At 45.1% G+C, this 12,221-nt stretch overlaps 1 protein-coding gene across 11 annotated transcripts in view; it reads right to left on the reverse strand.

Annotated features, from left to right (window-relative positions):
* DGKD (diacylglycerol kinase delta) overlaps positions 1–12,221 on the reverse strand; it is a 110,195-nt gene that overhangs the window by 74,871 nt on the left and 23,103 nt on the right. For all 11 annotated transcript variants that reach the window (XM_067740183.1, XM_067740181.1, XM_067740185.1 and 8 more), the window contains exons 2-3: positions 5,018–5,128; positions 3,394–3,474 (exon numbers count right to left, since the gene is read on the reverse strand). In XM_067740183.1, coding sequence (XP_067596284.1) covers positions 3,394–3,474; positions 5,018–5,128 — 192 coding nt within the window. The remainder of the gene's footprint in view (positions 1–3,393; positions 3,475–5,017; positions 5,129–12,221) is intronic.

Raw genomic sequence — 12,221 nt, forward strand, 5'->3', positions numbered from 1 at the left:
TATAGAGGTTCCTCAAAAAACTAAAAATAGAGTTGCCATATAATCCATCAACCCCGGTAAAACTATAATTTGAAAGATACATGCACCCCTGTGTTCACAGCAGCATTGTTTACAATAGCCAAGACATGGAAACAACCTAAATGTCCATCAACAGATGAATGGATAAAGAAGATGTGATATGTATATACAATGGAATATTAACCAGCCATAAAAAAGAATGAAATAATGCCATTTGCGGCAACATGGATGGACCGAGAGATTATTGTACTAAGTCAGAAAGAGAAAGACAAATACAAGACGACATCACTTATATGTGGAATCTAAAACACGACACAAATGAACATATCTATGAAACAGAAACAGACTCACAGATACAGAACAGACTTGTGGTTGCCAAGGGGAGAGTAGGTAGGGGAGGGATGGAGGTTAGGGTTGGGAGTTTGGGATTAGCAGATGCAAACTATCATATATAGAATGAATAAACAACAAGGCCCTATTGTATAGGAACAAGGAACTATATGCAATATCCTGTGATAAACCACAATGTAAAAGAATATGAAAAAAGAATATATATATGTGTAACAATCACTTTGCTATACAGAAGAAATTAACACAACATTGTAAATCAACTATACTTCAATAAAATTTTTAAAAAGAGAGAAATATGACAAGAAAAACAAAAGCTAAACAAGTAAAATTAGGTATGTGAAAGGGGATCTAACCAGAGACATTTATGTTTAAAGTGCAGGACTTCCCCGGTGGTCCAGTGGTTAAGACTGCGTGCTTCCAATGCAGGGGGCGTGGGTTCAATCCCTGGTCAGGGAACTAGGATCCCGCATGCCACACGGCATGGCCAAAAATAAATAAATAAAAATAAAGTGCAAACAATAAATGTTACTAAATTTGAAGGTGTGGAATAAATGGGAAAGTAAATACAAAAATGGACTCAAGAAGTAAAAAAGCTCCTATGATCAAAAAGCAAAAACAAACCTTTTAGGGACTGCCCTGGTGGTCCAGTGGTTAAGAATCTGCCTTCCAATGCAGGGGGCGTGGGTTCGATCCCTGGTCAGGGAAGTAAGATTCCATATGCTGCGGGGCAACTAAGCCCACACGCCACATCTAGAGAGGATGCCTGCGTGCTGCAAGGAAGAGCCCGCGCTCCAAAACAAAAGATCCCACGTGCCACAACTAAGACCAGACGCAGCCATAAATAAATAAATATTTTTTTAAAATTGAAATAAACCTTTTAGGTTTATTCAGAGCCTTATTACCTCCCTGAAAAGTAAATTCTCTCAAATTTTCAAGAAATAATCAACTCTAAAGCTATAAAAATGTTCCAGAGCACAAAAAATCATGGACAGTTACTAAATGGATTTTATGGAGCTAGTTTAACTCCGAAATCAAAACACAACAAAGGCTACCTCCTACCCAAAGAAAAGCACACACATGCTTTCAGAAAATTCTAAATCCAAAATTAGGGTATAACATTCAACATTACCAGGAACAATTTATTATTATGAAATGTACAAATACCTAAAACCAAACTGATCATCTAAATTAATGTTCAAAACAATCCAGTGAAATTCAATACCTACTCCTATTAAACACTCTAGAAGCCATAAATCAAAGAATAATCCACTTCCATAGTTGTCTCCCCAGCCAGTAAGTAAATGATAAAACTAATGCAGAAAAAGTAAAAACAGTCCAAATAAAACGAGGAATAAAATAAAAGAGGCCGTCAGGGAAGTCTGACTAATTCGATAAGCCACAAAGTAAAACCAAGAGCAGTTAATTACACCAAAACAAAATAAGTAGAAGTTTAAATGAAGGAAGGAAAATCCCATTTGGAGCAGCAACATAATTGATCCATAAATAAACAAGTTAAAAAAAACCTGAAAGTAGCTAAAACTAATACTAACCCAAAATGTTTAGATCCTAAACATGAAGAGGGCTTCCCTGGTGGCGCAGTGGTTGAGAGTCCGCCTGCCGATGCAGGGGACACGGGTTCGTGCCCCGGTCCGGGAGGATCCCACGTGCCGCAGAGCGGCTAGGCCCGTGAGCCATGGCCGCTGAGCCTGAGCGTCCGGAGCCTGTGCTCCACAACGGGAGAGGCCACAACAGTGAGAGGCCCGCGTACCCCAAAAAAAAAAAAAAAAAATGAAGAAAATTACCCACCTTGACTGAGTTATAAAAGAATTGAAAAAAGGTAGGGAACATACTGTATTTCTAGATAAGCTCACTTAATAACACAATGAAAAATATTTTAAAATATTCCATTCCTGCTATTAGAGTCATACCTTACACATCAGGTTCTAAAGTCAGCCCCCGAAGCCAAAACTGTAAAGTCATACAAGAAATGCTGTACAGCTATTAAAAAATGTGATGAACACTTAGATCAATCAACATGGGGAAATGTCCACCATAAACTGTCAAGAGAAAAAAATAAAACTAAACATGTAAAACAAAAGGATCACTACGATCTCATGTTATATGTGGGTAAAGAGGGTAAAGACATAGATATTTAGACATAAAGATAATCACTCTAAAGTGAGCAGCTGGCTACCTCTGGGTACTGAGGTCACACGATTTTATGCATTTAGAACTTTTGCAGAAAGTACAACATAATTTCTATAAATGTGGTGGGGGGAGGAGTTTTAAAAAGAAAAATATCAACATTCTATGTTTTGAGGTGGCTGAATGATGGCTGCTTTTTTAACATATAAATTTATTTATTTATTTAATTTATTTAGTTTTGGCGGCGTCGCGTCTTCGTTGCTGCGCAGGCTTTCTCTAGTTGCGGTGAGCGGGGGCTACTCTTCGTTGCAGTGTGCGGGCTTCTCACTGCGGTGGCTTCTCTTGTTGCAGAGCATGGGCTCTAAACACGCAGGCCTCAGCAGTTGTGGCTCGCGGGCTCTAGAGCGCAGGCTCAGTAGTTGTGTTGCACAAGCTTAGTTGCTCCATGGCATGTGGGATCCTCCCGGACCAGGGATCAAACCCATGTCCCCTGCATTGGCAGGCGGATTCCCAACCACTGCGCCACCAGAGAAGTCCCCTGATGGCTGTTTTTTAATTGCTTCAACATTTTCTGTATTTTCCAAATTTTCTATAACAATCATGAAAAACAAACCTCTGTGCAAAATTGTAAATGTAAACTACAACATGTTTTAAAAATTCCTTTGGTCCCTCTTGTTCTTTTGTGCTTAATGTGCAAAATTCTCAGTTATTCTCCAACCATAGCATTATTTTGAACCTTAAATTCAAAATTTACCACGAATTGTTCCAATCAGAGAGCAAAGGATGAAAAATCTGAACTGCTCACACACATTTGTTCAAATTAAACAGGAAAACCAAATGTGGTGAAGAATCAAGAAAGGTGTGCGTCCAAAGACTTACCGTAAAGCTGTTGTTGACATTTTTAGTGCTGGATTCAGCCACGCTGGCGTCTGTCAGGTCCACCTCATCAAATATGATCGACTGGAAAGACACAGGGACTGCAGTCAGTGGGGGTAAGGTGCCTCGACCCCAGGCAAGCACTTGAGAACTAAATGAACGCTGAGTGAGTTCACCCTACCTGCTTCTGACAAAGCACCGAGCTCACAGGTATAGCTCAAGACTTTTTTTTAGTCCAGGGAGTTCCCCAGTGATTGCATTAATGGAACCAAAAATATATCCTCACACGAGTCCACCTGAGAGGGCAGGTTCCCGACTGAAGGTCCTCTGTCCTTCCGACTTTAGTTTCTCCACCTCGCACATTTGGGGGGAGAGGTCCCGGCTAAAATAAACAATTCTAGGGGAAGAGAGACTGACCTAAATAGAAGGGACCCAGCCATGAAAGAAAACAAGGGAGCAGAGCAGAGTGAATCTAGTCCTGGAGAGAGAGACAGGCTCCAGAAGAAGGGCTGGGAACCAGGTCGGAGATGCCCTCCTCCCCATTTTCCTCTCCTCTCTCTCCCAAATCCCCCCCGTTCATAGCCCTCACCTCCTGTTTACGTTTCCGTCCCCTCTAGGAGGAGGACTCCATCAGAAACCCCTGGAGGAAACGCTAATAAGCTAGAAAAGAGATTCAGTCTTTTAAGTAACTCCCCCACCCCTCCAACTAAAATAACTGTAAGGGTTTGTCTTTTTTTAATGAAGGATGTGGTCAGAACCCTATCTAAACAAGTTACTCTGTTCAATTTCAAATTTTAATGCACTAACTCACTAGGGATACATCTCAAAATGTAAATTATTCAGATTCCAGATTATTTTTAATGCCGAAATATTAGTATTGACTGCAATACTGATACAAAAAGACTGGTATTCAGAACACCAAAAACTAGGTTTGCAGATACGCTAGTGTTTGAAGTGTGTGACACCACAATCGTCTAAACTGGGCGGTGACTCAGGGACTCTCAGTGGCTCCTCCTCTGTCACTGGCATCTGCCTGGTGATTCTAGCTTTAAATCTTACACACATGGTACATGGGAAGAAGGATCATGGCTAGAAAGCCAGAGGCAATTTCTATTCACACACCAAAAAGCCCAACACACTTTAAAAATACTTTTAGTTAGATTCACAGGTACATACACTCAACTCCAAACTCATCAAGTTGTATACAGTAAGTATCTGTACAGCTTTTTGTAGGCCAATTATACCTTACTAAAGTGTTTTTAAGAAAAAGATACTTAGGCTGTAATAAGAGATTTTTAAGCCAGTTACCCCCGATTTCTCTGAAAAAAAAGATATCTAATGGTAATGTGGTTACTTCTGTGACCTTTTCTCCTTTCCCCATTGGTTACACATGACATTAAAGAAAATGAATTAAAAAATCAATTCATAAGAAATAAAAAATCAGTTCATAAGAAATAAAACATGCTTGAGACAAATAAAACCCAGCACCCTTGAGTATTACAAAACTTGCTCAAAATAACAGATCTAGAATCGAAGGTTTTTCCCAAGATGAGGACACAGAACCCAGTCTCTCCCTGCAGCTCCTCAGATAGTTTTCTCTCGTTAAGTTTCCTCCTCTGCATCTCACCTTGGCAGTTTTTGCATAGTACAGCGTTCGCCCTCGAAGCTTAAAGTATCTCCTTTTTGATCGTTGGAATGAATTGTTCTGTTTGGTCAGCATCCCCTCTTTGATGACGGTCTGAAAGCACAGAAACGGATTCATGAGCATGTTTTCGCGGTGCCATGCGCTTGTCCACTGACTCCAGTGCATTTGTGTCTCTAATGGGCTGATGGCCTAACAGAACTATTTCACACTCTCCCCAGACCCTGACCTATGGACAGGTTGAGCACACAGCCAGGGGAGGGTGACACAATTCTCCAGGGGGCGATGGTGTGCCAGAGTGGCGGGGGGAGGGGCATGGGAGTGTGTCAGAGGCCCAAGGTGTGCCCTGCATATGCCCCCGGGGCGGGGGGGGGGGGTTAGCAGAAGCGGGGCGCAGGACCACCATTAGTGGCCCCGGGCCAGTGCTCTCTCCAACTTCAGCATTTGGTATTTTTCAGCTATTCTTGGCCCCGTCTCCGTGTTCTCTGGCCTCCTGCCATTTCTCAGGATCCTGTTGCCAAAACTGTCGATGTAGGTTGCTATGGGGTTCAGTGCAGTTCCAGGCCTGCCCCCTTGGGCCCTCACCCCTGTTCACAGGCTGGGCATGTGCATCTACCCACACTGTAACACAGAGAAGAGCCACTGCCAAAGTCACTAAAACTCCTCCACCCCCAAAATCTGACCAACCACCACCAAGCAGGAGTTCAAAGACAATCACGAGGTGAACAGCAGTCCACTCAGCTCAGCTCAATTAAAGCCAAGAATGGGGGCATGGCTTCTCCTGAGGCTGCTTCCCGGGCACTTACCAAACGGGAGGAGGGAGCCCTACACACCACTTACAAGTTAAAAGTTCAAGGACCTACCTGATCGTTAGATGCGTTGAACTACGCAGAGCCACTAACACAGTCAAAACTAATAAACAAGGTGCCCTGAAACAAGTGCCTGGCTTCCAGCATCTGCACACACCTCAACAAATGTCCATTCTACACGGAGGCCCACCATGCGATGGAGGCAGAATGTATAAAGTTCTGTTCAAGGACAAGAACATGGGTCCAGAGAAGCTTTTGTTTAATTACCCAATCCCCTACAGCTCTGCACTTTAGGTAACTTTTTAAGTAGCTGTACAAAGCACTTGGGCGTCTGTGGCCACTTAAGACGACATACGATGAAACAAGACACAGAAACCCTACGTCACCCCAATGTGTCAGAGGCAAGAGCAGAAGTCTGTGCTGCCTGGTCCCTCCGCAGGAGTGGAACCTGCGATGCACTGATACCCCCGTAGAAGAATGCTGAAGACAACCCCCTACACACACCACCAGCATCTGACTGTGCACCAGGACCCCCCCGTGACAGCCCACGCTCCAGGTGTCCTGGGAGGCCGGCAGCACTGCTCCTCCCCTTATCCCTGCCACACAACGTCCTCTTGGAGCTTCCTGGGCACGGTGGGCTGCACATGCCAGCTTGCGACCCCATGCTGGGTCTGATGGAATTTGTGCAGTCAGGGCTGGCCCAGCAGCACAAAGAGCAACCATTTCCAATTCCCTAGAGAATCAACTCTGGCGGGGGGGGGGGGGGGACGGACGGACGGACGGACTAGTGAGGAACCGCCCTACTCATTCTGTGGCATGCACCTTCACCTTTACTTCTGAGGAGGCCACCCACTGTTCTTCCAGGTAATTAAGGAGAGAGGAACACATCACCCAAGATCAAGGTAAGAGATATGTGCCGATCCAAGGCAGAGAGAAAGTCCCAACCTCTGGTCCCAGGAGCTCCTGCAATACAGAAGGACTGCTAGGTTGTTTCCTAAGATTCTTTTCAGACCCAAGTGCACATGGTGATGCTATTTCAATGTGCTCTTCAAAGACAGGACAGCTGACTGCCCAACGGAGCACACACAAGACGCCTGCTCAGCTCTCCAGGAGAGCCTTTCCTCTGGACCCCGCAGGACCCGCTCACAGACCAAGTCACCTCTCCTCACCCCCAAACGTCTTCCTTACCTCTGCAGAAGAAGTCATCACTTCCACCTCTTTCCCAAATGCAAATTAAAGGAAAATAGGAAAAAAAAGGCACCAAAACCAACAAGCCCAGACCCAGAAAAGTTATAAGAAGTTATCTTTAAAGGATAAATGCTAGAGTATTTTTCTTGCATCTCCCGCTACACATGTCACACATAAAAGAAAAGCAGAATTAAACCAAAATCCACTCTCTCTCACACACACACACACACACACACACACAAATCTTTCAGAGAGCGGATGAGAGCTGCGATCTTGGGCTACCCAAGGAGAGCTGCTGTTCTATTTATAGAACAACAGTGCTCAGAAAAAGACTCTGGTGGGTTTCAGCGGAAACGGCTGGGGAAAAGATAAAGACCAGTATTTCTTTGAAGCTTTCTCAGAAACTGCATTTCTTCTCCTATTCACTGCTAGTGGAAGACTATAGATATGCTGCAGAATATTTTTAACACTCAGTCAAAAGCAATGCACTAAAAGTGGTCAAGAAAAGAACACCCCTGACTAATCTGCTGTGCTTTGCATTTGGCAGCCTGTAAGCAGCACCCACAGGAAACTGCTCAGCTGGCAGGGCTCCTCCTCACGCCCACCGGAGCAGAGAACCAGAAGCCCAAACCCAGACCCAAGAGGGGCTGGTCGCTTATGCTGGTCAGCCAGGCTCTTAGAATCATTTTGTCAAGTTCTTTGCACAAACAACAGGGCCAACTCTGTCCTTCAAGCCATCCGGGGCACCTTCATTACCATCAGAGACAAAGGACAGATTTGCAACACACACAGGCACTGAGAATCCGAGCGGCAAGTAAGTGGGAAGTGGAGCATGTGGCCCCCCTCCAAACGGAGAGGATGCAAATCCCAAGCTGGGCTGCGGGATGGAAGACGGCAGGGTATTCAGCCTGAGCCAAAGCCGCCCACTGACTGACAGAGACACGCCCAAGCCACAGGTGAGGCGGCCCAGGCACCTGCCACAGGCGAAGCTCGCATCCTAGTCATCCTGCTCAGGAGCAAAGAACGGAGTAAGGCAGCTCCGGAAAGGCCCTTCCAAAGCCTGCAAACCAGTGGGCAGAGAAGCCGAGGTCAGGCCTGCCTTGGGGCCCTGTTCACCAGTCACGGGGGAGGATGACCCCTCTCTGCAAAGGCAGTGGGAGCTCCTGCTCTCACCCTCCCTTTGTGCCCTCCCCAGACAGGCAGCAGCAGTGGCTCAGAGGGCTCCAGGGACAGCTCAGACCAGAGGAGGACAGAGGACACAGGACGCCAGGGAGGGAACAATTCCCCCACAAGGGAAGGCTTCCCAGAACAGGTCTTAGAAGATGAGCAGGGGTCTGAGCAGGCCAGGCAGAGAGGTCCACAGCCTCCTACAGGCTGCAGGCAGAGCCCAAGAGGGCTGGGAAGGTGGGCAAAGGGCCCAGATCACTGACAGCCAGACCTCCCAGTCACAGGGCCCCCAAATCAGGGGGCGGTATCTCAGGATGTACATTTTACTTAAGAAAGATGATTTTGAAAAAAAAAAAAAAAAAGAAAGATGATTTTGGCCACAATGTGGAGAAGAGGGAGTGGGGATGAAATGAGGAAGCAGGCAGGACACTCCAGAAACTCTTATATAACCGACAGGAGCACCTGGGAGGATGAGGCACAGTCACAGGCATGAGAGCATTTGAAAGAAGACAAACCATAGACGGGGTGAAGGGGATGATCCCAAGGGGTCTCCTGGGGGAGGATGTGGCCTTCGTTTTAGACGTGCTGACTCAGGACGCCGGAGACGCCTGGGGGAGCTGAGTGGAGGGCCAGCAGCAGATAATGTGGTTGGGGCACAAGATAAAGTTTAAGGGGGAGACACCTCAATGAAGTCCCTTATGGGGAAGGAATGGAATGAGAAGAGGCTCAAGGAACTGGGAACCCCAGGACACGAACATCAGGTGCAGAGAGGAGGTGGGAGTCCAAAACGGAAGACAAGAAGGAAGTGGCACAAAACCAGGGGAGCAGATGAGAAAGCACCGAGAAGTCATCGTGGATGACATCTGCTAAGGGCTGAGGTCAAGTGCACGGGTGAGGTCATCAGTGGGGCCCAGGAGAAGCCAGACGAGAGGTCCGTGAGGAGTCACTGAGGACCCGCCGCCAGAGCAGACTCTCGACCTGACCCAGGGCAAAGCCAGATCAAAGGGCAATGAATGTGACCCGGATGGGAGGAGGAAGCAAAGATGGTAGGTTGTTTTTTTAATTTGCATGTTTCTTAACTTTTTATGAACTTGGAATTATACTGTACGTGAACTTCCTATTCCTTCTGTCCTAATGTGCTGTCAGCAGCCTTCCATATTAGTAAATATATTTTTGTCTGCTACAGAGTGTTTCACTGTAGTGATGTGCGTGTATCATTCAACACACTCCCACTGCTGGAACATTTAGAACGCTTCCTGCTCAATATTATCAACAATGCTTCAAAGATTAGTGCTATAATGGAATATCCCCACATGTCCTGAGCTACTCCTTAGAGCAAAGTACTAGAAGTAGAACTTGGGGATCCAAGCCCAGAAACAGATGCTCACAGGTTTGAAAGCGTGATGTGTGACAGCAGGCTGGGGGAGAGAGGGACTAGTCGGTGGAGCTGAGACATCAGGTCATCTAAGGGGAAAGGTGCATTGGTCCCGTACCCCACACACCACACAGGAATCACTTCCAGGTGGCCTACAGATTCAGTGCAAAAGGAGAAACTTTAAAAGCTTCAGTAGACCATATAGGATAATTTCTTTATGACCTTAGAACTGGAAAAAATTTCTTAAATAGGATTTTTAAAATACTAAACATAAACTATAAGATTGCTGAAACCAACTTAATTCCCACTGAGAAACTCTGGCCATCAGACACCTTATAAAGAAACAGAAGAGAGGGGCTTCCCTGGTGGCACTGTGGTTAAGAATCCACCTGCCAATGCAGGGGACACGGGTTCAAGCCCTGGTCCTGGAAGATCCCACATGCCACGGAGCAGCTAAGCCCGTGCGCCACAACTACTGAGCCTGCGCTCTAGAGCCCACATGCTGCAACTACTGAAGCCCGTGTGCCACAACTACCGAAGCCCGCGAACCTAGAATCCGTGCTCCGCAACAAGAGAAGCCACCACGATGTGAAGCCAGCGCACCGCAACGAAGAGTAGCCCCCCACTCGCCAGAACTAGAGAAAGCCCGCATGCAGCAACAAAGACCCAACGCAGCAAAAATAAACTTAAAAAAAAAAAAGTGTTACTTTAAATTTGCACATCACTTGAAATTTTCATGAGCATTTTTATATCTATTTGCCTTCTTAAGAGAACAAACACTTATGGTCTATGAGAGAGACACTAATATTCTGAGTGACAAATAAGAAAACTGGTCACTGAGTAATTTGTCCAAGGTTAAACAGCTAACAACAGACCACAAAAGAAATGTCAGGCCTCCCTACTCTTATCTCAAACCTCCTTCTAAGGTTTAGGAATACCGTAATAAATAAACAGGAAACAACCAGAAAATAATTTGCTCACAAAACACAGGCATGTACAGCATACCCAAGACCAATAGATTATTTCAAACTCTTACTAAGTGAGTGCCCACCGTATCTACCACATAACATACAAGCCATTTTCACCTTTTAATCCTCACGCCGACTTTGGAGGCATGTAGTAATATTCCCATTTTATAGACTAGGAAACTGAGAGTCAGAAGAATTAAGTAACTCACTCAAGGCCACATAGCTAGTCAATGGAAGACCTGAAATTCAAACCTAGAACCTAGTCAGGCCAAAATTATCTGTTGGCAAGTCTATGACCCTCCATCATGAGGCTGTGTCCCTCGCCAGATCAAGAGAGGCCCAAGGGCTATGGCTGTCTTATTGATCTTATTCATCTTAATTACCCAGTGCCCAGCACTGAGAATTCTGAGGAAACTTTCTGCAAAATATCATAAAGGGCTAATATCCCTAATCTATAAAAAGGTTCTTAAAAATTGAGAACTAACAACCTGATAGAAAAATGGGCAAAAAATATGAACAGCCATTTCACAAAAAAATTAAAATAGTACACTTCACAAAAAATAAATTTAAATGGCCCTTAAATACATGAAAAGATGCTCCACCTAGCTCATAATGAGAGAAAAACAAACTGAAACTAAACTAAACTACTATTCTCACTATCAGATTGACAACAACAAAAAAAGCCAACACACTCTGGGCGAGACTGTGAAGAAACAGGCTGGTCCGACTGCAGGATGAGGTAAACCTTGAGGACCAGAATCTGGCAAAACCCAGCAAATCAGACGTGCATCTACCCTCTGATCCAGTAAGCCCACTCCAAGGAAACTATCCCACAGACACTCTAGTAAAAATATAAAATGAGGTTTGTGCAAGGATATTTGCTACAAAATATTATAGCAAAAGACTGAAAATAATCCAAATGGTTGAATAAACTATGGTACATTCAGGAAACAGAATACTACACCATTGTAAAAGGAATGAGGAAGATCTTTATACAGCTATGGAATGATCTCCAGATTATATTAAGTGAAAAAAGAAAGGTTCAGAACATGTAAGGAGTATGCTACCTTTTGCGTAAAAAGGATATTTGTGTGTGTGTGTATAGACAGAAATAAAATTAAAAGCAAATAGGTGCATATATTATTTTTAAATTTTCAAACAGAAACAATGAAAGAATAAACCAAAATAATAAAATAATAAAAATGGTTACCTATGGGGAAAGAGAAGGACAGAGCAGAGCAGACAGGGGAGGAAGGTACATCATTTTAAAAAGGACTTGCACAGGAGGGCAGCCCCTGCAGGGCAGCAGCACCTAGGGGCACTAACACTGGCCCACCCCCCACGGCTTTCCAAGGCCGGCCCCACTTCATCCGCACAACCACCTCCTAAGGGGGGCACTGCCAACATTCCCACTTCACAGAGACAGGCAAGGAGAAGACGGCGTCGGTACCCATGCCGTGCCTGCTCTGTGCCAGGAACTTAGTTCTCATCAGTATTTCATCCAGTCTTCACCACCCTGTGAAGAGTTACTACACCCTTTCACTTACAAAGAAACTGAGGTCCAGAGAGGACCTATGTCTGCAGAGAAGGGTCAGAGATGGGGCTTCAAACCCAGGTGTGTCTGATTCCAACTCTCTCCACACTTCCATATTGAGTGAAAGGAACCCACTCTTCCAGGGTGA

Source organism: Pseudorca crassidens, chromosome 6, assembly GCF_039906515.1.
Source record: "Pseudorca crassidens isolate mPseCra1 chromosome 6, mPseCra1.hap1, whole genome shotgun sequence".
NCBI lineage: Eukaryota > Metazoa > Chordata > Mammalia > Artiodactyla > Delphinidae > Pseudorca > Pseudorca crassidens.